Genomic DNA, 23797 nt, shown 5'->3' with positions numbered 1-23797 from the left:
AGAGATCAGGACTGCATCGCTGCCTATCTGCGGTGGTTGTGATTACCAGACTTCCCGTACCTCGACAACTGGCTACTGAAGACGGGTCATCTCAAGCAGTAGTAATCCACCTCCAGACGAAAGACGACCTTTTGACATCGCTGGGCTTTTCCATCAACGTGCCAAAGTCACACCTGACTCCTTCAGAAGTGCGCCTTTTCAATTGAACCATCCTGGATACGGTATTCTTCTGAGCCATCCCACCACTTCAGCAAGTCCAGGCGACCCTCCACATGTTCATGAAACACTACTGCCTGGACAGCCAGGTCTGACGGGACGGGCACTTTGCCCGATCTGTCTTTCAGGATTTTCTTATTTTGCGATTCTCAAATAGCGATTTTTTGCAAATCGCTATTTGAGATTCTCAAAATGCTACGTATGTAGGATTTGCAATACATTTTGCGAATCCTACATATTCCTTAATTGTCAATCTCAAATTGCGATTCGCAATTAAGGAACACCTCCCCATTCATTCCTATCGGCCTAGAGGTCCATAGGAATGAATGGGAAGACATTCTCAATTTGCGATTCGCAATTGGCGAATCGCAAATTGAGAATGCAATTTCAAGGGTGCAGGGGTGTCCAAAGGACACCCTGTTGCACCCCTGAAATAAGCATGGGTGCACATGTGGCGCACATACATGCCCTAAGGGCATGTATGTGCTTCACATACCACTTTGAAAAATGCAAAAAAGTGCATTTTTCAAAGAAATCGCAAATTACCACCAACTTGAAGTTGGTGGTAATTTGCGATTCCTTAAGGCGAAATTGCAATTTTTTGGTGCTTCTTAAATTGCATTTAAGGAACCGCAAAATTTGCGATTCCTTAAATGCCATCGCAAAATAAGGAATCGCAAATTTTGCGATTCCTTATTTTGCACGCAGATTTGCTACACACATACCATTTAGCAAAAATGCGTTCACAAACGCCGAAATTTTGCGATTTTCGGCATTTGCGAACGCATTTGTGCTTGATACATATAGCCCTTAGTCTGGTGCCTGGGGAGATTCACAAGGCAAAGAATCTGCAGTTAGATAGAGTTTCTTCCAGAAAAAGTACCGAAGGTAAGTGACTTCTTCCTCAAATAATTCTGACTCAGACATTATGTAAAAGTAGACTAGAACCACTGGGCTTTGCGGTCAGCGTGCAGTCATCTGGGATAGTAGATTTTTTGCGGAGGTGATTTCTCAACAGACTTTACTTTCTCTGCGTAGGAGATAGTAATTTCTTTGCATCTTGATGCCGGTGTAAAGCCTGTGGACGACTGGAAGTTTGATTGTTTGATGGTATCAAAAAGTAATTTTGAGCTATTTTTAACAGCATAGAGTTTGGATTTAATGTGGCTAAAATTTCCAGTGAAGATACTCAATTTGTAGTTTTTCCTGGCAGCTCCAAGAATAGTAACATTTGAGTGGGAGTGAGACTGTCTCCAGATTCTCTTACGATGCCTTAGATGACTTCTTTCAGTAAATAGATGCCATGCCAAGTACAGACTCCCTTGTGATGAACCCACAACAAAATCAGGTTATAGACCCGTGCAATTATGAGTAGCAGAATATACGAGTATAAACCACGTTGAGGTTCTTTGAAATCTGAACCTGTGTTTAAAATATCATTATTCTGCTATGATTTTGATATCAGAGAAACGAAAATGGCAAGTTTTATATGTGTGTGTATTTTCATCACAATACAATGATGCATGCAGGAGTTATTGGCAAATTCATTCTGAGCCCACAGGCACCCATGTTGTGAACAGCGTCCATTTTAGGTGTTGCCCTTTACATAGGCATATACATGAGCCAATGATTCTGGTAGAGCAAGTATGAAAGGACACGTACCCCTTAGCTTGAGTTCTTCCTGACTCCCATTTGACCTGAACAGGCTGAATCTGCCTACGTGATGTTGGCCTCACCAAACCAGTCCATGCCCTCTAGTCAATCTATATTAAAGATCTGAGCAACTTGTTGTGTACATTGGCCTGAGCAAGATTAGAAGGCCGAATACAGTAGCCATGCCTGTTTATGACCCACAAGCATACCTTATCCTACATTTCTATCTTCCACACCTGGCTCTGTTTCTCTGCTTCTGGGTTTTTACAATGGGGAGGTGACTGTTTATATGATGGGGAGGAAACCAGTTCTATTGTGAGCTTCTCCGGCCTGCACAGGAAAATATGTGAAGTTTGACATATGTTCATGATGGAAGATGGGTTGGTCAGTTTGGGCAAGTAGAATGGAATTCATAATTATAGCCTGCTTTGTTATGGTACCATGGGAGCGACCTACAATGATGTGTTTCACAGCAAGAATGTGAGCCTAGGGCCAAACTTTTTGTATAAAAGGCCTGCCTGAGAAAGCTCAGGCAGGCTCCCTCTTTCAGCTGTAGAACTACGGTTGGACGACGAAGCCTCATAATTAATTATAATAAAGATGTCTTTTGATTTTACAGATTGGCTGTCAATTCCTTTGCTGCTTTATTATGCAAACTTCTGGATAGATCCCTGGTGGGGAGAGTGAGTCATTTTCTACTTTTCCTCAAATGGCGCATCCAACTGTGGGCCTTATCATGGAGTGGTTATCTTCAGTAGTGTTTTGTCAAAGGATGGAAAAACTGCTGGGGAAGACAAGACAGAATTCTACCAAAAAGAGGTACTCTGGGCACAGGGTTTTCTGGGGGATTATTTGTCTCTGCGGCCCAGTATGTTTTTTTGATTTTTCTGACTTAAAACTCTCCTGAAGTTGCCACTCCTGACTAAGGAACTTATTTTTTTCTTGCTGTAAGTATTTTTTAACAGACTGTTAGTGCAGTGGGGAATTGACAGTTATAATTTGGACAAATATTCGTGTATATGCAAATTGCAATTTGTATAGGCAGTTAATGAAGAGATATTTTCTCCATCTGCTTTAATTGAAGAATAAGTGGGTCGCTCCCACTCCTTTTTGGTTCTGAGTCCTTAGTTATTTATTGGTCGCGGAAATGTGACGCAGTCCTTGGTTATTTATTGGTCGCAGAAATGTGACGCAGTCCTTCGTAAGATTATCACTGGTTATTCTGGTTACGATAATCATTCGGTTCAGTTCGGGTATCGGTACATTTGGTTCGTTCGGTAGGCCTTTGGTTGCTGTGGTTCAGATTATCGCAGGTTGCTGTAGTTGGATAATCTTCCTCAGTATTGGTTCCTTAGTATTATTTGAACACTGCAGTATTCAAAAACCGTGGGTCACGTACATTTGCGTGTATATCGTTGGGGATAGCCCCATGAAGTCTGAAACCCGACTAGTGAGCGCAGATGCCTGGTCGCGGTATTTTGTTTTGTATTAGTATTGACTAGGTTGCAACAAAGGATTCCCGGTTGGAGGATTCGCGTCTGATACCTCCGGTTGGAACTCCAATTTATGAGCTCTCTCTAAAGGTCTGTGAGGCTGTCCCTTTTGCAGCCTTCTGGAAATCTGTTGAAGAATTTAAAAAAAAAAAAAAAAAAAAAAATAGGAACAAAAACGTTTTTGTTGTAAATATGGTTTACAACTAATATTGGCAGGTTATTTTTGAGCACAGTCTGTAGGCTGTTCCTTGTTTCTGTCCTAAGTGTTGACCTATGGGTTAAAATGTGTGTTTAAATGTCTATGTTGTTTGTGGGTTTTGTTGTAAATTGCGACGGCGCTATTTACAAGAAATGGTTAGAGCACGCTGTTTTGTGTGGCCTGAGTGTTTGACCCCCCTTCTGTCTTGTGTCTGGAATGAGCTCAATGTATGTATGTGTATGGGTCAGGTCCAATAGATGTAAATAAGGCTCCAAAGAAAAAAAAATGAAAAAACGAAATTGCCTGTTCTTTAGATGCACGGAGTTAGATGTTCACAGCCAAGTCTTTTCAGCTGCAGTATATCTAATAATAATGTTCATTCAGCCAGCACCTCTTTAGTTAAACACGGGTGGTGGAATTTTGCAAACAGTCCTTTTTAAATAAATATGGCGCAGTAATCTCACGCATTCCCAGTTAGGCAGCTGCGCCTAGGCTTGTGTGTTAATATGTATCTAAATAATAGGCTAGGGATGTAGTGAGCGTTTTACATGTAGAACAGTCACAAATAGCAATAATTAGGCTTCATTAGGAGGAAAAAATTATTAATTATGAAAAATAATAATTAAAAACAAGTGCTACAAAAATCGTTTTTTAATATTTGTGAAGCTTAACACTCATACTATGACCCCCTAGCATTAAAATGTTTGATTTAAGTTATGTTGTACCACGAAAATGACCAAACACTTCTGTGCGCAATTTCCCTTACCCTAGGCGCAAACAAGCTCATTTCTATAAGGTATAAATAATTATTTTCAAATGTATGACTCATAAATTAGGTAGTAGACATTCTAGTAATACCCACTATGCAATAAAATTGTAGGATATTTATTTCTTAGTATCTAGAATACCAAAGTCGATTTTCAGATAAATAGACTGTTTAAATGGTTTCAGGGCCCCTTTTTAAAGTGTCTCTTTAGTAAATACATACATTTAGATCTTAATATATATGTTTGCAGGTTGTGTCTTCTTATGATTCAGCGAGTCAATGTGTCATAGAATCACAAGAAGCTTTTATTCTAAAAAGACTAGTATGTGTGTTATTAGGTTTGGTGATTTATTCAGTAAATCTAGGTTAATAATATAAGAGTAGGGAGATGAATTTTAGCGCAAAAGAAAAAAAAGAGAGAGAAATTATTGTTTTAAATAGAGTGAAATATTGCAGGTGTTTAAACTTACTGGCTTTCGTCAGCTTCAGTTACCATGAGCAGGGGACTGGCAGAACATGTATAACGTGTTCCAGCAGTAGCGGCCGAGATGTTATCTTGTAAAGCTGTCTTGTTGACATTTGTGACCTTTTAATTAGGGCCTCGCCTGCGGAATGCAGCATGACACGGTTAAACATGCATCTGATGCTAACTTCAGCTGCCTCTTTGTATTTAAATCCCTGCCCCTGCCACGGTCCTGACCTGAGGTCACTTGAATAGCCTGACTTGCTCCGATAAATTTAATTCCTGCTCATGTTCATAATTTAAAAGTGTCTTCTTAAAGCGTTACAAATTTGACATTAGCTGGGATGGGGTTTCTGTTTTTGAACTAAAATGAGCAGAGGATGCAGGGCACATGTACAGCAAATGATGATTGCATTTTAGCCAAAGAATAAATAATAGCTCCAGCATGTTCCCACAAAACGCTTGTTGTTCGGTAAATTATGTCATCAACACATTTATCTCAAATTAGAAATACGGCAGGGCTGACACAGCATTGCATCCCGCTAATAATAATAAAAGGAACACTATTTAATTTAAAAAACTGCAGCCTCATTTGTCAGTACCCTGAAGGATTCTAGAGCCCACACGTGGTTTGCATAGCTCCCAGTTGCTTTCAAAATGCTGCACACAAGCGCTTTATATGAGATGTAGTTGATTGTATATGATTTAAATCTGTAACCTTCATTCATTGCAGGCTGGCTTGTTCTCATTTGCCGCATTCACATTACATCTGCGTTAAAAGCGCACATCTGAGATAATAAACAAATAGGAAAGGTATTCCTCATACAAAATTGTAGCACCTGCACTTCATGTCTTACAAATTAAGCACTGTGTAAAATGAGGGAATATGATTTAAAAAGGGCAAATGCAAAAGTGATTTCTTTAAAAAAAATATCAAACATTCTGCTAAATGATCTGTAGAACTGGTATATGTGTGTCTCCATGCTAGGAACTAATGATTTTTTTTAGTTAAGTTTATTTGACAAAAAGAAAAACGAAGTGTTACATTGAGTTTTAGATAGGCAATAAGTAGAAGCCCTTCCCCAAAATTCTGCAACTTAAAGGCCTTAGGCCTGAGTGAGAATGGGCGGTTTTTGCAAGGTACATGGACAAAAAGTTACAGGTAAATAATGAAAAGTTTTTTGTATGTCACATTGTGTCATGTTTTTTAGTCTGATAAAAAGGGTTATAATTGATGTTGTATTATGAGAAATGTGTGTGTTGTGTATCTTTTCTGCTTCTTCCTACAGATAATTCATGGATTAATTCACAAGACACGTGAGTTGGCTGGTTGAAGAGAAATGTTGTTTTTTTTTGCGTAATTTCTTTAAGAAAAAAATGTGTGTTTATGTTTCATTTATACATTTGGTCCACTGAAACGCGTTATTTGACACAGCGACATTATATTTTTACAGCAGAGTATCAATTACCTGATGCCCTGCTGTCAAAAGTAGGGTATAGGATTTTAGACTTGACAATTGAGATTGGGCTGCAGGTTTATAGTATACAGTACATGTGCCATGGTATTATGCATGACCGTTTATTCATATATGCTGTTTGTTTGTCTGGGCTGTTTTTTTCCTTGTGCTTTATATACAGCAAGTATATCTTATGGTTGAGATGGCTTCATATGTGTTTTTTTTTTATCCCCTGTGCTGTGAAGGAACACATATGACGATATGTGTTATTTCACAATAAATTGGATGAATATTGTATTAAGATAAATTTCACAGATATGGACCTCATACTGTGAGCGAGTAAGGCAGCAGTTTTTCTAGTGCATGCCTAAATTTGGCTGTAATGATATTTAAGAAAACTAAAATGATATACTGGATCAAAGTGTGCCATCCGTTGTTAGTCACTTAACTGCCCTTTTTCCTTAAGGACAGGCAGCTCTGCATTTATGTATCCTTGATTGGGCCTAAGGATGGAATTATAGATCCGTGACTAAAGGTGGCCTAATTTCGATATCGCATTTTTTGATCGCATTTTTTTGATTAGCCTATGGATTCATTTTTTTTTCTCTTTCCCTGAAGAGACAACTGAACATTAGTTGGAATTACCGTGTAGGGTATAGATTGTCAGCGGTAGAGTTAAATTTCTGTAACATTGGTCTTTCATGTATCCCCGTGCTCTTGGTGCTGCGTCACACGCCTTAGGCCACCCAAGCAAACTCTTGTCCTTCCTATAGATTTTTCTTTTTGCTTCTTACCTGACCAATGTTGCATCATGTTTATTTATTGAAGATTTTAGTTGTGTTCTACGTCCATTTTCCCTTCTCCATCTTCCTTTCACCAGTCAGCCCATTTATTATTATGGGTGTATTGTTCATGTTCACACTTCTAGACTGCAGTGATGTATTAGGAACCCCCCTTATGCTACATACTATTCCCTTTTGTGTGACCAGACTGGTTCTCAAGAATTTTCTTTAGGCCTACTTCAAATGCCCTTTCAATCTGACTGTCAGGATAGTGATAGCCTGGTTGATTGACCCAATACAAGTTTTCCATCTCAATAGGAGATATCCCCAGTTTTGTTTCTGCTGCCTCAATTTTTTTAATTAGATGTGTTCTAATCATGCAGATACCAGGAATCTCTAGTTCTTGTCCTCTTGTCTGCACAGTTGATCATTAGCCTTTGTATTACATAGCGCATTTGATGCACATTGTTTAAAGAAGGGACTTCTTTATGTCCTTGATAATGTGTATTATGTCATTTCTCTATTTGAGATGTTCTAGATAAGGAGTTTAGGAACACCTAGGCTTCATCATTAAGGAGAATATGTATTTACCCCATTAAATAATGTATCCCATTAGATAATGCCACTGTGTGAGGGCATCCATTTAGGTTCCCATGACGTATTGCCACTCCTTTGCAGATTACAGGCCACTTGCTTGCAGTCCTCTTGCCAAAAAAGCCAACCCATGAACTGTTTTTATATCTGACTTGAAGGAAACTAACAATTGTGTTACACTTCCTATATCACTAGGTTCTGCGGGAATCTTCCAGAGTCAAAAAGGAAGAATGTTACCCTGCAGACCGGTGATCAAGAAAAAGTCTGGTCCCCATCAGTAAACATGGCAGACGACTACAGACTTCTTGGCCTTGCAATTCCTGACAGCAATCAGCAGCGTGAACAGCAATCAGCAGCGTGGGCAGCGGTCATCAGCATGGACAGCGATCATCAGCGTGCCTTCAGTGGTACCTCCTAAGCAAGCCATTTGTTTCATCAGAAGGCGTTGTAAAAAGAGAAAAAGTGCAAAGATGCGGAGGATCCCTGCTTCTGATGGCAGAACTGTCATCTACTTTGTTCAACTTGTTCAAACTGTCATGTGCTTGAACCTCTGACAGCGCGCGGTCCCCTGACCCCCCTTGGCCTGAGTTTTTGGCCTTTCCCCACACACACCTCTTTTTCTTTGCTCCAGCGGAAAGGCAGTGCACCTGAGAATATGAGTTTGGAAAAAGGCACTACATTCTGGTGCCCGTGAGAGAGCAGCTTGAGCGTCCTCTGACACTAAATAATGAGTGTTGGAGTCTGAAAGTGCTGCTGATCTTGCTGGCTTGTTTTTCAGTAGTGCTTGGATCTGCATGAAATGCTTTGTGCCCTTGATCAATGAACGGCGCATCATCTGTAGTATCTGCCACGAAGAAGAGACACTGGTGCACTGCCTTGAGACATTGAGACTTTGTAATTGAGCTATGAGTGTTTGCCAAGAGGGCACTCCAACGGACACTGAGTCATGTAGAGCCTGAATGAAGAGGCCCAACGCGAAGAAGACACTGGAAGCGGATTTGATGGACAATAGAAGCCTACCAGTAGAGGCTTTGACGGACTCTGGGTATTTTCTGTGAGCTTGTCTAGAATTGGAGTTTGGAAACTAATTTTTGCAGCTTTGCTAGCATTATTTTAAAGTACTATTCCCTTGAGTTGAAGCAGAATAACGTCCATTTTCTGTGAAAGAGTACCCCCTTTTCACCTCAGAGCATTAATGAGAGTCACCACTGTTTCACTTGAACATATGATGAATTACAGAAATGCATAAGAATACCTAAAATGTACTAGATAATTTTAGGATTTACGTTTGCTTAGGGTTGTGGAAAATTATGATTCATTTGTAATAGCGGTCACTGCTTTGTTTATATGTTCCTAATGACGTGTTTTCTAGTGTGTTTTAAACATGGCGTTGTCTTTTATGGGTAGGATTGTTTTTTTTTTTCTCTGCCCAATTCACATCTGCACCCACCTCCCACACCTATGTCTTTCTTCTACTTCTTTGCATCGTTCCAGATGTTTCCCGAACACGGATAGTTAGGAGATCAGAGTTTACTGATAATTCCTTTTGTATCGTTTTCATCAACACCAGTTAGTAGTTGGACATCACTTATTGTTGGGTATGTGGCCTTGTACCACATACTACAGATAGAGGCACTCCCTATTTTTGTCCTGCCATATATGGCCTTTGTTCTACTGCGTGTGTAGGGAGACCTGTCCCGAGAGAGAGACGCTAGGTAATAGGATTATGCTTCAGTAACATCTTGAGGATTTTTATAAAATATAGATCCGGACCCAGACTAGGGTGAGTATAGGTTATTGCCTATGTAAGGGCAAAAGGGGCGTCTGAGGTTCTTTGAAATCTGAACCTGTGTTTAAAATATCATTATTCTGCTATGATTTTGATATCAGAGAAACGAAAATGGCAAGTTTTATATGTGTGTGTATTTTCATCACAATACAATGATGCATGCAGGAGTTATTGGCAAATTCATTCTGAGCCCACAGGCACCCATGTTGTGAACAGCGTCCATTTTAGGTGTTGCCCTTTACATAGGCATATACATGAGCCAATGATTCTGGTAGAGCAAGTATGAAAGGACACGTACCCCTTAGCTTGAGTTCTTCCTGACTCCCATTTGACCTGAACAGGCTGAATCTGCCTACGTGATGTTGGCCTCACCAAACCAGTCCATGCCCTCTAGTCAATCTATATTAAAGATCTGAGCAACTTGTTGTGTACATTGGCCTGAGCAAGATTAGAAGGCCGAATACAGTAGCCATGCCTGTTTATGACCCACAAGCATACCTTATCCTACATTTCTATCTTCCACACCTGGCTCTGTTTCTCTGCTTCTGGGTTTTTACAATGGGGAGGTGACTGTTTATATGATGGGGAGGAAACCAGTTCTATTGTGAGCTTCTCCGGCCTGCACAGGAAAATATGTGAAGTTTGACATATGTTCATGATGGAAGATGGGTTGGTCAGTTTGGGCAAGTAGAATGGAATTCATAATTATAGCCTGCTTTGTTATGGTACCATGGGAGCGACCTACAATGATGTGTTTCACAGCAAGAATGTGAGCCTAGGGCCAAACTTTTTGTATAAAAGGCCTGCCTGAGAAAGCTCAGGCAGGCTCCCTCTTTCAGCTGTAGAACTACGGTTGGACGACGAAGCCTCATAATTAATTATAATAAAGATGTCTTTTGATTTTACAGATTGGCTGTCAATTCCTTTGCTGCTTTATTATGCAAACTTCTGGATAGATCCCTGGTGGGGAGAGTGAGTCATTTTCTACTTTTCCTCAACGTGACCCCTCATGATCCCCTCAAGGCTACAAACCACTTGTGTCAACCATGGCTCAAGGTTTTTTCATAGTCCGATGCATGGACGTCTAGTCACCGTGGGCCCGATTCACAGAACTAACTTAAGACAAAATCCTAAACTTACTACTTTTGGTAATCACAGAATGGATTTACGACTACTAACTTTACGTCCGCACTCGGGCCGGAAATTCCGGCCCAGAGGTGGAGCTTCAGGCCCGGAGGTGGAGATTTCGGCCATGGCTAAATCTCTGCGACCGGCCGGAATCCCCACCTCCGAGCCAGAAGCTCCGCCTCGGGGCCAGAAGCTCTGCCTCCAAGCCGGAAGCTCCACCTCTGGGCCGGAATTTCCGTCCCGAGTGCGGACATAAAGTTAGTAGTCGGAAATCCATTCTGTGAATACCAAAAGTAGTAAGTTTTAGGATTTTGTCTTAAGTAAATTCTGTGAATCGGGCCTCAAGATACCATTGTTAACAAAAGGGACATACGTCTATAAGGTACTTGAAACATCGAAAGACTGCTGGCATTTTATAAAGCAATCGAAACATAATTTAAAACTTATGTAACACAACTTAGTCTTTGAGGGTCCCTTTCTTTGTTTTTGTACTGTACAAATGTAATTACTTAAGATCCACCTGTTCAAAGAAGAGTCAGCACCCCAACACAATGGCCATTGTTACAGACCCTCTCCCCACCTCGAGATCAGCCTTTCCAATGTATACATTGAGTAGAGGCCTTCCTTTAGCTGTGCTCTACCTGCTTCCTATGCCCACATACAGGTGAGGCCTGCCCCCACCACTCTGTACCCACACTCTGGTCTGGCTTCCCTCCAAGCTGCACCGACCTTCAGCTGCCCCTCCCTGGTGTGTATCCCCCCAACCCCCTCCACTGGTCACCAGTGAGGCCTGGCTTCCCTCCAATCAGCATCCACCTTCAGCTGTCCCCCTCTGGTGTGTATCCCCCCAACCCCCTCCACTGGTCACCAGTGAGGCCTGGCTTCCCTCCAAGCACCACCCACCTTCAGGTGTCCCCCCCTGGTGTGTATCCCCCCAACCCCCTCCACTGGTCACCAGTGAGGCCTGGCTTCCCTCCAAGCACCACCCACCTTCAGCTGTCCCCCTCTGGTGTGTATCCCCCCAACCCCCTCCACTGGTCACCAGTGAGGCCTGGCTTCCCTCCAAGCACCACCCACCTTCAGCTGTCCCCCTCTGGTGTGTATCCCCCCAACCCCCTCCACTGGTCACCAGTGAGGCCTGGCTTCCCTCCAATCAGCATCCACCTTCAGCTGTCCCCCTCTGGTGTGTATCCCCCCAACCCCCTCCACTGGTCACCAGTGAGGCCTGGCTTCCCTCCAAGCACCACCCACCTTCAGGTGTCCCCCCCTGGTGTGTATCCCCCCAACCCCCTCCACTGGTCACCAGTGAGGCCTGGCTTCCCTCCAATCAGCATCCACCTTCAGCTGTCCCCCTCTGGCGTGTATCCCCCCAACCCCCTCCACTGGTCACCAGTGAGGCCTGGCTTCCCTCCAAGCACCACCCACCTTCAGGTGTCCCCCCCTGGTGTGTATCCCCCCCAACCCCCTCCACTGGTCATTAGTGAGGCCTGGCTTCCCTCCAAGCAGCAGCCACCTTCAGCTGTCCCCCCTGGTGTGTATCCCCCCAACACCCTCCACTGGTCACCAGTGAGGCCTGGCTTCCCTCCAAGCAGCACCCACCTTCAGCTGCCCCTCCCTGGTCTCTATCCCCCCAACCCCCTCCACTGGTCACCAGTGAGCCCTGGCTTCCCTCCAATCAGCATCCACCTTCAGCTGTTCCCCTCTGGTGTGTATCCCCCAACCCCCTCCACTGGTCACCAGTGAGGCCTGGCTTCCCTCCAAGCACCACCCACCTTCAGCTGTCCCCCCCTGGTGTGTATCCCCCCAACCCCCTCCACTGGTCACCAGTGAGGCCTGGCTTCCCTCCAATCAGCATCCACCTTCAGCTGTTCCCCTCTGGTGTGTATCCCCCCAACCCCCTCCACTGGTCACCAGTGAGGCCTGGCTTCCCTCCAAGCACCACCCACCTTCAGCTGTTCCCCTCTGGTGTGTATCCCCCAACCCCCTCCACTGGTCACCAGTGAGGCCTGGCTTCCCTCCAATCAGCATCCACCTTCAGCTGTTCCCCTCTGGTGTGTATCCCCCCAACCCCCTCCACTGGTCACCAGTGAGGCCTGGCTTCCCTCCAATCAGCATCCACCTTCAACTGTTCCCCTCTGGTGTGTATCCCCCCAACCCCCTCCACTGGTCACCAGTGAGGCCTGGCTTCCCTCCAAGCACCACCCACCTTCAGGTGTCCCCCCCTGGTGTGTATCCCCCCAACCCCCTCCACTGGTCACCACTGAGGCCTGGCTTCCCTCCAATCAGCATCCACCTTCAGCTGTCCCCCTCTGGTGTGTATCCCCCCAACCCCCTCCACTGGTCACCAGTGAGGCCTGGCTTCCCTCCAAGCACCACCCACCTTCAGGTGTCCCCCCCTGGTGTGTATCCCCCCAACCCCCTCCACTAGTCACCAGTGAGGCCTGGCTTCCCTCCAATCAGCATCCACCTTCAGCTGTCCCCCTCTGGTGTGTATCCCCCCAACCCCCTCCACTGCTCACCAGTGAGGCCTGGCTTCCTGTCCATCAGTACAGACCTTCAGCCGTCCCCTCCCTGGTCTCTATCCCCCCCCACTGGTCACCAGTGAGGCCTGGCTTCCCTCCAAGCAGCAGCCACCTTCAGCTGTCCCCCTCTGGTGTGTATCCCCCCAACCCCCTCCACTGGTCACCAGTGAGGCCTGGCTTCCCTCCAAGCACCACCCACCTTCAGGTGTCCCCCCTGGTGTGTATCCCCCCAACCCCCTCCACTGGTCACCAGTGAGGCCTGGCTTCCCTCCAATCAGCATCCACCTTCAGCTGTCCCCCTCTGGTGTGTATCCCCCCAACCCCCTCCACTGGTCACCAGTGAGGCCTGGCTTCCCTCCAAGCACCACCCACCTTCAGGTGTCCCCCCCTGGTGTGTATCCCCCCAACCCCCTCCACTGGTCACCAGTGAGGCCTGGCTTCCCTCCAATCAGCATCCACCTTCAGCTGTTCCCCTCTGGTGTGTATCCCCCCAACCCCCTCCACTGGTCACCAGTGAGGCCTGGCTTCCCTCCAAGCACCACCCACCTTCAGGTGTCCCCCCCTGGTGTGTATCCCCCCAACCCCCTCCACTGGTCACCAGTGAGGCCTGGCTTCCCTCCAAGCAGCAGCCACCTTCAGCTGTCCCCCCCTGGTGTGTATCCCCCCAACCCCCTCCACTGGTCACCAATGAGGCCTGGCTTCCCTCCAATCAGCATCCACCTTCAGCTGTTCCCCTCTGGTGTGTATCCCCCCAACCCCCTCCACTGGTCACCAGTGAGGCCTGGCTTCCCTCCAAGCACCACCCACCTTCAGCTGTCCCCCCCTGGTGTGTATCCCCCCAACCCCCTCCACTGGTCACCAGTGAGGCCTGGCTTCCCTCCAATCAGCATCCACCTTCAGCTGTTCCCCTCTGGTGTGTATCCCCCCAACCCCCTCCACTGGTCACCAGTGAGGCCTGGCTTCCCTCCAAGCACCACCCACCTTCAGCTGTCCCCCTCTGGTGTGTATCCCCCCAACCCCCTCCACTGGTCACCAGTGAGGCCTGGCTTCCCTCCAAGCACCACCCACCTTCAGCTGTTCCCCTCTGGTGTGTATCCCCCCAACCCCCTCCACTGGTCACCAGTGAGGCCTGGCTTCCCTCCAATCAGCATCCACCTTCAGCTGTTCCCCTCTGGTGTGTATCCCCCAACCCCCTCCACTGGTCACCAGTGAGGCCTGGCTTCCCTCCAAGCACCACCCACCTTCAGGTGTCCCCCCCTGGTGTGTATCCCCCCAACCCCCTCCACTGGTCACCAGTGAGGCCTGGCTTCCCGCCAATCAGCATCCACCTTCAGCTGTTCCCCTCTGCTGTGTATCCCCCCAACCCCCTCCACTGGTCACCAGTGAGGCCTGGCTTCCCTCCAATCAGCATCCACCTTCAGCTGGCCCCCTCTGGTGTGTATCCCCCCAACCCCCTCCACTGGTCACCAGTGAGGCCTGGCTTCCCTCCAAGCAGCAGCCACCTTCAGCTGTTCCCCTCTGGTGTGTATCCCCCCAACCCCCTCCACTGGTCACCAGTGAGGTCTGGCTTCCCTCCAAGCACCACCCACCTTCAGGTGTCCCCCCCTGGTGTGTATCCCCCCAACCCCCTCCACTGGTCACCAGTGAGGCCTGGCTTCCCTCCAATCAGCATCCACCTTCAGCTGTTCCCCTCTGGTGTGTATCCCCCCAACCCCCTCCACTGGTCACCAGTGAGGCCTGGCTTCCCTCCAATCAGCATCCACCTTCAGCTGTTCCCCTCTGGTGTGTATCCCCCCAACCCCCTTAACTGGTCACCAGTGAGGCCTGGCTTCCCTCCAAGCACCACCCACCTTCAGGTGTCCCCCCCTGGTGTGTATCCCCCCAACCCCCTCCACTGGTCACCAGTGAGGCCTGGCTTCCCTCCAAGCAGCACCCACCTTCAGCTGTCCCCCCCTGGTGTGTATCCCCCCAACCCCCTCCACTGGTCACCAGTGAGGCCTGGCTTCCCTCCAAGCACCACCCACCTTCAGCTGTTCCCCTCTGGTGTGTATCCCCCCAACCCCCTCCACTGGTCACCAGTGAGGCCTGGCTTCCCTCCAATCAGCATCCACCTTCAGCTGTCCCCCTCTGGTGTGTATCTCCCCAACCCCCTCCACTGGTCACCAGTGAGGCCTGGCTTCCCTCCAAGCACCACCCACCTTCAGGTGTCCCCCCCTGGTGTGTATCCCCCCAACCCCCTCCACTGGTCACCAGTGAGGCCTGGCTTCCCTCCAAGCAGCAGCCACCTTCAGCTGTCCCCCTCTGGTGTGTATCCCCCCAACCCCCTCCACTGGTCACCAGTGAGGCCTGGCTTCCCTCCAATCAGCATCCACCTTCAGCTGTCCCCCTCTGGTGTGTATCCCCCCAACCCCCTCCACTGGTCACCAGTGAGGCCTGGCTTCCCTCCAAGCACCACCCACCTTCAGGTGTCCCCCCCTGGTGTGTATCCCCCCAACCCCCTCCACTGGTCACCAGTGAGGCCTGGCTTCCCTCCAATCAGCATCCACCTTCAGCTGTTCCCCTCTGGTGTGTATCCCCCCAACCCCCTCCACTGGTCACCAGTGAGGCCTGGCTTCCCTCCAAGCACCACCCACCTTCAGCTGTCCCCCCCCTGGTGTGTATCCCCCCAACCCCCTCCACTGGTCACCAGTGAGGTCTGGCTTCCCTCCAAGCACCACCCACCTTCAGGTGTCCCCCCCTGGTGTGTATCCCCCCAACCCCCTCCACTGGTCACCAGTGAGGCCTGGCTTCCCTCCAATCAGCATCCAACTTTAGCTGTTCCCCTCTGGTGTGTATCCCCCCAACCCCCTCCACTGGTCACCAGTGAGGCCTGGCTTCCCTCCAAGCACCACCCACCTTCAGGTGTCCCCCCCTGGTGTGTATCCCCCCAACCCCCTCCACTGGTCACCAGTGAGGCCTGGCTTCCCTCCAAGCACCACCCACCTTCAGGTGTCCCCCCCTGGTGTGTATCCCCCAACCCCCTCCACTGGTCACCAGTGAGGCCTGGCTTCCCTCCAATCAGCATCCACCTTCAGCTGTCCCCCTCTGGTGTGTATCCCCCCAACCCCTCCACTGGTCACCAGTGAGGCCTGGCTTCCCTCCAATCAGCATCCACCTTCAGCTGTTCCCCTCTGGTGTGTATCCCCCCAACCCCCTCCACTGGTCACCAGTGAGGCCTGGCTTCCCTCCAATCAGCATCCACCTTCAGGTGTCCCCCCCTGGTGTGTATCCCCCCAACCCCCTCCACTGGTCACCAGTGAGGCCTGGCTTCCCTCCAAGCACCACCCACCTTCAGCTGTCCCCCCCCTGGTGTGTATCCCCCCAACCCCCTCCACTGGTCACCAGTGAGGCCTGGCTTCCCTCCAATCAGCATCCACCTTCAGCTGTCCCCCTCTGGTGTGTATCCCCCCAACCCCCTCCACTGGTCACCAGTGAGGCCTGGCTTCCCTCCAAGCACCACCCACCTTCAGGTGTCCCCCCTGGTGTGTATCCCCCCAACCCCCTCCACTGGTCACCAGTGAGGCCTGGCTTCCCTCCAATCAGCATCCACCTTCAGCTGTTCCCCTCTGGTGTGTATCCCCCCAACCCCCTCCACTGGTCACCAGTGAGGCCTGGCTTCCCTCCAAGCACCACCCACCTTCAGGTGTGTCCCCCTGGTGTGTATCCCCCCAACCCCCTCCACTGGTCACCAGTGAGGCCTGGCTTCCCTCCAAGCACCACCCACCTTCAGCTGTCCCCCCCCTGGTGTGTATCCCCCCAACCCCCTCCACTGGTCACCAGTGAGGTCTGGCTTCCCTCCAAGCAGCACCCACCTTCAGCTGCCCCTCCCTGGTCTCTATCCCCCCAGCCCCCTCCACTGCTCACCAGTGAGGCCTGGCTTCCTGTCCATCAGTACAGACCTTCAGCCGTCCCCTCCCTGGTCTCTATCCCCCCCCACTGGTCACCAGTGAGGCCTGGCTTCCCTCCAAGCAGCAGCCACCTTCAGCTGTCCCCCTCTGGTGTGTATCCCCCCAACCCCCTCCACTGGCCACCAGTGAGGCCTGGCTTCCCTCCAAGCACCACCCACCTTCAGGTGTGTCCCCCTGGTGTGTATCCCCCCAACCCCCTCCACTGGTCACCAGTGAGGCCTGGCTTCCCTCCAAGCACCACCCACCTTCAGCTGTCCCCCCCCTGGTGTGTATCCCCCCAACCCCCTCCACTGGTCACCAGTGAGGTCTGGCTTCCCTCCAAGCAGCACCCACCTTCAGCTGCCCCTCCCTGGTCTCTATCCCCCCAGCCCCCTCCACTGCTCACCAGTGAGGCCTGGCTTCCTGTCCATCAGTACAGACCTTCAGCCGTCCCCTCCCTGGTCTCTATCCCCCCCCACTGGTCACCAGTGAGGCCTGGCTTCCCTCCAAGCAGCAGCCACCTTCAGCTGTCCCCCTCTGGTGTGTATCCCCCCAACCCCCTCCACTGGTCACCAGTGAGGTCTGGCTCCCCTCCAAGCAGCACCCACCTTCAGCTGTCCACCCCCCTGGTGTGTATCCCCTCAACCCCCTCCACTGGTCACCAGTGAGGCCTGGCTTCCCTCCAATCAGCATCCACCTTCAGCTGTTCCCCTCTGGTGTGTATCCCCCCAACCCCCTCCACTGGCCACCAGTGAGGCCTGGCTTCCCTCCAAGCACCACCCACCTTCAGGTGTCCCCCCCTGGTGTGTATCCCCCCAACCCCCTCCACTGGTCACCAGTGAGGCCTGGCTTCCCTCCAAGCACCACCCACCTTCAGCTGTCCCCCTCTGGTGTGTATCCCCCCAACCCCCTCCACTGGTCACCAGTGAGGCCTGGCTTCCCTCCAATCAGCATCCACCTTCAGCTGTCCCCCTCTGGTGTGTATCCCCCCAACCCCCTCCACTGCTCACCAGTGAGGCCTGGCTTCCCTCCAAGCACCACCCACCTTCAGGTGTCCCCCCCTGGTGTGTATCCCCCCAACCCCCTCCACTGGTCACCAGTGAGGCCTGGCTTCCTGTCCATCAGTACAGACCTTCAGCCGTCCCCTCCCAGGCGTGCATCCCTCACACACACTTACCACCAGAAGACGATCGCCAGGACACAGGGCGAGGATGCGGCCAGCAGCAGCCAGCGCCAGTCCCGGATCAGGAAGGCCAGCAGCGCCAGGGCCATGTTGCCCAGGGTCCAAGGGATGCTGCTGATGGTGCCGCAGAAGTTGCGGTGCTTCACATCTGTCCATTCCACCACTGCAGAGAAAAGAGGAGGTGTGAGGGCGAACCTCTGGCTCTGAGCACAGGGGCAATTATCAGAGCATGCGATAATACCAGTATCTTTATAGAGCACTTTGCACCCCACTTCTGCTGCTTCTAATTGCTGTAGCTAACGGATGCTACATAAATTGGTATCTAGAAAGATCCCTGCCAGAGCTAGATATGTTCTATTCTACCCTTTAAAAAACTCCTATTGGGGTTTGCTTACGTATACCAGGCCCGATTCACAGAATGAATTTAAGACTAAATCCTAAACTTACTACTATTTGGTATTCACAGAATGCACTTACTACTTACGGGATTCACTGAGTGAACTTACTACTTTCGGGATTCACAGAGTCGTACACTTGCCATATATATATTTCACGGTGTCACTTTTACGAGGATTTCCTGAATGGGAACGCCCACCCTGCATACATTATACCTGACGCAGGTATAATGCGACGCAGGGCTTTACAACGTGATGCATTTTCCTAGATGTGTCATGTTGTAAATGGGCCACAACTTTTACGCCGCCGCTGCGTCACAAAAATAATGCAACAACGGCGCAAAAGTGACGCATGGGGCTTGTAAATCTGCCCCTAAGTTTCAAGAGGACTGAAGTCATCCAGTTTTCCCCATTTGAAACGTTTGGACCAAGGGCCAGATATCATACGGGAAGAGGAGATCTTGAGACCAAGCTCAAACAAGCATTTGCAATGCAATAGGTCTCGCATTTACGCGATTTTGAGCTATTTACATTTGCAAATGACAATGGTTTTTATTTTTGTTTTAGTTTTTAAAACATAAATAAAAGGCATTGGGCTCGATTCACAGAAGTAATCTGCGACAAAATCCTAAACCTACTACTTTTGGTATTCACAGAAGGCATTTAGTAGTAGTAAAGTTAGGATTTTGTCTTAAGTCTGTCCTAAGTTTGTCTTAAACCTGTCTTAAGTCGGTCTTAAGTCTGTCTTACGTCAAACTTAAGACAAAATCCTAATTTTACTACTACTAAATGCACTCTGTGAATGCCAAAAGTAGTAAGTTTAGGATTTTGTCTCGAATTAGTTCTGTGAATCGGCCCCACTGTCATTTACAATGCAATAGCTTAAACTCCTGTACATGCAAGACCTATTGCATTGCAAATGCTTGTTAAAGATGGGGACAATGATGGGCTTGTGCCGGGAATCTGGAAAAATGTATTTACAACCTGCGTTTATGGGGGAGAAGGGAAGATCTTAGATTGATTCTGCCGTGGAGAGACTGCTCCTGCATCGCCATGCCGCCCGTCTGACATGGTCTGATTCGGCACAGTTCCACCCCCCCTTTGTAGCCTTCTACAGACGATAACAGCGTGCCTTGTATACCTTTCTTCTAAAAGAGAAAACGAGCATCTTCAGTAAAAGGTCTTTCCTTTCTGATGTGGCGGCAGTACACCGGGAGCCTTCGCAGTCATCTGCTGCAAGTCAGGATGGTGAGGTGGCCGATCTGTGTTTGCTTCTGCTGTTCTATCCTCAACTGGCAGAATCCCGTACCAGCAATGGCTCCACCGCGGTAAAGTGCTTGGGGCCATATTATCAAGAAAGGGCGATACATTATCGTTGCTTTTATCGGCGGGAAACTGCCGCTAAAGTGGCGATAATGGGCTTGATAATATGGCCTTGTGAATTCCCATAGAACCCCAGGATAAAACCAGAACCTGGGCTTCTATGGGAATTCACAAAGGCATATTATCAAGCCCATTATCGCCCATGTTTGCGATTCTCAAATAGCGATTTTTTGTGAATTGTAATTTGAGAATTGCAAGATATATTTAAAAATTCACAATTCTTTTGCGAATTCTTAATATTCCTTAATTGCGATTAGCAAATTGAGAAATCGCAATTAAGAAATACCTTCCCATTCATTTCTATGGGCCAGGAAGCCCATAGGAATGATTTGGTAGTCATTCTCAATTTGCGATTCACAATTTGAGAATAGCAAATTGAGAATAATTTCAAGGGTGCAAGGGTGTCATAAGGACACCCTGATGCACCCCTGAAATGTACATGTGTGCGCATATGGCACACATACATGCCCTAAGGACATGTATGTGCGCCACATGACACCTTTACAAATGCAAAAAAGTGCATTTGTGAATGAAATCACAAATTACCACCAACTTGAAGTTGGTGGTAATATGCGATTTCTTAATGAGAAATAGCACAACTTAGGTGGTTAATACATAGCATTTAAGGAATCACAATTTGCGATTCCTTAAATGCTTACGCAAAATTAAGGATTCGCAAATTTTGCGATTCCTTAATTTTGCGGTTCGATTTTACTTATGCATCGCGTTTTGCGAATTTATTGTCGCAAACGCTGCTTTTTGCGAATTGCAGCGTTTGCGACTAGTATAATAAAGTGCAGTTGTTAAATAGTAGACAAGTATGTTACCTGCAGCCCCTCTTGTCTGTTTAGGGTAGTCAATGCTATTTGACTCATATAATTTTATAGGGCCCGATTCACAGAACTAACTTAAGACAAAATCCTAAACTTACTACCATTTTGGTATTCACAGAAGGCACTTACTCATTTTGGTATTCACAGAAGGCACTTACTCATTTTGGTATTCACAGAAGGCACTTACTCATTTTGGTATTCACAGAAGGCACTTACTCATTTCGGTATTCACAGAAGTTAGGACTCCTAACTTTAGGACTCCTAAAAGCCTTCTGTAAATACCAAAAGTCTTAAAGTTAGGATTTTTCTCAATATAGGAGTAGTAAAATTAGGACTTTACGACTCCTAAATTGAGAAAAATCCTAACTTTAAGACTTTCGGTATTCACAGAAGGCATTTAGGAGTCATAAAGTTAGGACTCCTAACTTCTGTGAATACCGAAATGAGTAAGTGCCTTCTGTGAATACCGAAATGAGTAAGTGCCTTCTGTGAATACCGAAATGAGTAAGTGCCTTCTGTGAGTACCGAAATGAGTAAGTGCCTTCTTTGAATACCGAAATGAGTAAGTGCCTTCTGTGAATACCGAAATGATTAAGTGCCTTCTGTGAATACCGAAATGAGTAAGTGCCTTCTGTGAATACCGAAATGAGTAAGTGCCTTCTGTGAGTACCGAAATGAGTAAGTGCCTTCTTTGAATACCGAAATGAGTAAGTGCCTTCTGTGAATACCGAAATGAGTAAGTGCCTTCTGTGAATACCGAAATGAGTAAGTGCCTTCTGTGAATACCGAAATGAGTAAGTACCTTCTGTGAATACCGAAATGAGTAAGTGCCTTCTGTGAGTACCGAAATGAGTAAGTGCCTTCTGTGAATACCGAAATGAGTAAGTGCCTTCTGTGAGTACCGAAATGAGTAAGTGCCTTCTTTGAATACCAAAATGAGTAAGAGCCTTCTTTTAATACCGAAATGAGTAAGTGCCTTCTGTGAATACCGAAATGAGTAAGTGCCTTCTGTGAATACCGAAATGAGTAAGTGCCTTCTGTGAGTACCGAAATGAGTAAGTGCCTTCTTTGAATACCGAAATGAGTAAGTTCCTTCTGTGAATACCGAAATGAGTAAGTGCCTTCTGTGAATACCGAAATGAGTAAGTGCCTTCTGTGAATACCGAAATGAGTAAGTGCCTTCTGTGAGTACCGAAATGAGTAAGTGCCTTCTTTGAATACCGAAATGAGTAAGTGCCTTCTGTGAATACCGAAATGAGTAAGTGCCTTCTGTGAATACCGAAATGAGTAAGTGCCTTCTGTGAATACCGAAATGAGTAAGTGCCTTCTGTGAGTACCGAAATGAGTAAGTGCCTTCTTTGAATACCGAAATGAGTAAGTGCCTTCTGTGAATACCGGAATGAGTAAGTGCCTTCTGTGAATACCGAAATGAGTAAGTGCCTTCTGTGAATACCGAAATGAGTAAGTGCCTTCTGTGAATACCGAAATGAGTAAGTGCCTTCTGTGAGTACCGAAATGAGTAAGTGCCTTCTTTGAATACCAAAATGAGTAAGTGCCTTCTTTGAATACCAAAATGAGTAAGTGCCTTCTGTGAATACCGAAATGAGTAAGTGCCTTCTGTGAGTACCGAAATGAGTAAGTGCCTTCTTTGAATACCGAAATGAGTAAGTTCCTTCTGTGAATACCGAAATGAGTAAGTGCCTTCTGTGAATACCGAAATGAGTAAGTGCCTTCTGTGAATACCGAAATGAGTAAGTGCCTTCTGTGAGTACCGAAATGAGTAAGTGCCTTCTGTGAGTACCGAAATGAGTAAGTGCCTTCTGTGAATACCGAAATGAGTAAGTGCCTTCTGTGAGTACCGAAATGAGTAAGTGCCTTCTTTGAATACCAAAATGAGTAAGTGCCTTCTTTTAATACCGAAATGAGTAAGTGCCTTCTGTGAATACCGAAATGAGTAAGTGCCTTCTGTGAATACCGAAATGAGTAAGTGCCTTCTGTGAGTACCGAAATGAGTAAGTGCCTTCTTTGAATACCGAAATGAGTAAGTTCCTTCTGTGAATACCGAAATGAGTAAGTGCCTTCTGTGAATACCGAAATGAGTAAGTGCCTTCTGTGAATACCGAAATGAGTAAGTGCCTTCTGTGAGTACCGAAATGAGTAAGTGCCTTCTGTGAGTACCGAAATGAGTAAGTGCCTTCTTTGAATACCGAAATGAGTAAGTGCCTTCTGTGAATACCGAAATGAGTAAGTGCCTTCTGTGAATACCGAAATGAGTAAGTGCCTTCTGTGAATACCGAAATGAGTAAGTGCCTTCTGTGAGTACCGAAATGAGTAAGTGCCTTCTTTGAATACCGAAATGAGTAAGTGCCTTCTGTGAATACCGGAATGAGTAAGTGCCTTCTGTGAATACCGAAATGAGTAAGTGCCTTCTGTGAGTACCGAAATGAGTAAGTGCCTTCTGTGAATACCGAAATGAGTAAGTGCGTTCTGTGAGTACCGAAATGAGTAAGTGCCTTCTTTGAATACCAAAATGAGTAAGTGCCTTCTTTGAATACCAAAATGAGTAAGTGCCTTCTGTGAATACCGAAATGAGTAAGTGCCTTCTGTGAGTACCGAAATGAGTAAGTGCCTTCTTTGAATACCGAAATGAGTAAGTTCCTTCTGTGAATACCGAAATGAGTAAGTGCCTTCTGTGAATACCGAAATGAGTAAGTGCCTTCTGTGAATACCGAAATGAGTAAGTGCCTTCTGTGAGTACCGAAATGAGTAAGTGCCTTCTGAGAATACCGAAATGAGTAAGTGCCTTCTGTGAGTACCGAAATGAGTAAGTGCCTTCTTTGAATACCAAAATGAGTAAGTGCCTTCTTTGAATACCAAAATGAGTAAGTACCTTCTGTGAATACCAAAATGAGTAAGTACCTTCTGTGAATACTGAAATGAGTAAGTGCCTTCTGTGAATACCAAAATGGTAGTAAGTTTAGGATTTTGTCTTAAGTTAGTTCTGTGAATTGGGCC

The 23797-nt window shown here is 47.4% G+C and overlaps 1 protein-coding gene across 1 annotated transcript in view; it reads right to left on the bottom strand.

Moving 5' to 3' along the window:
- LOC144762137 (solute carrier family 22 member 7-like) overlaps positions 1–23797 on the bottom strand; it is a 184249-nt gene that overhangs the window by 71983 nt on the left and 88469 nt on the right. The window contains exon 4 of the mRNA XM_078647283.1: positions 18166–18334. Coding sequence (XP_078503409.1) covers positions 18166–18334 — 169 coding nt within the window. The remainder of the gene's footprint in view (positions 1–18165; positions 18335–23797) is intronic.

This window comes from Lissotriton helveticus, chromosome 6 (genome assembly GCF_964261635.1).
Source record: "Lissotriton helveticus chromosome 6, aLisHel1.1, whole genome shotgun sequence".
Classification (NCBI taxonomy): Eukaryota; Metazoa; Chordata; class Amphibia; order Caudata; family Salamandridae; genus Lissotriton; species Lissotriton helveticus.
The sequence above is the reverse complement of the archived record's forward strand: the minus strand, read 5'-3'. Positions and strand labels throughout refer to the sequence as shown.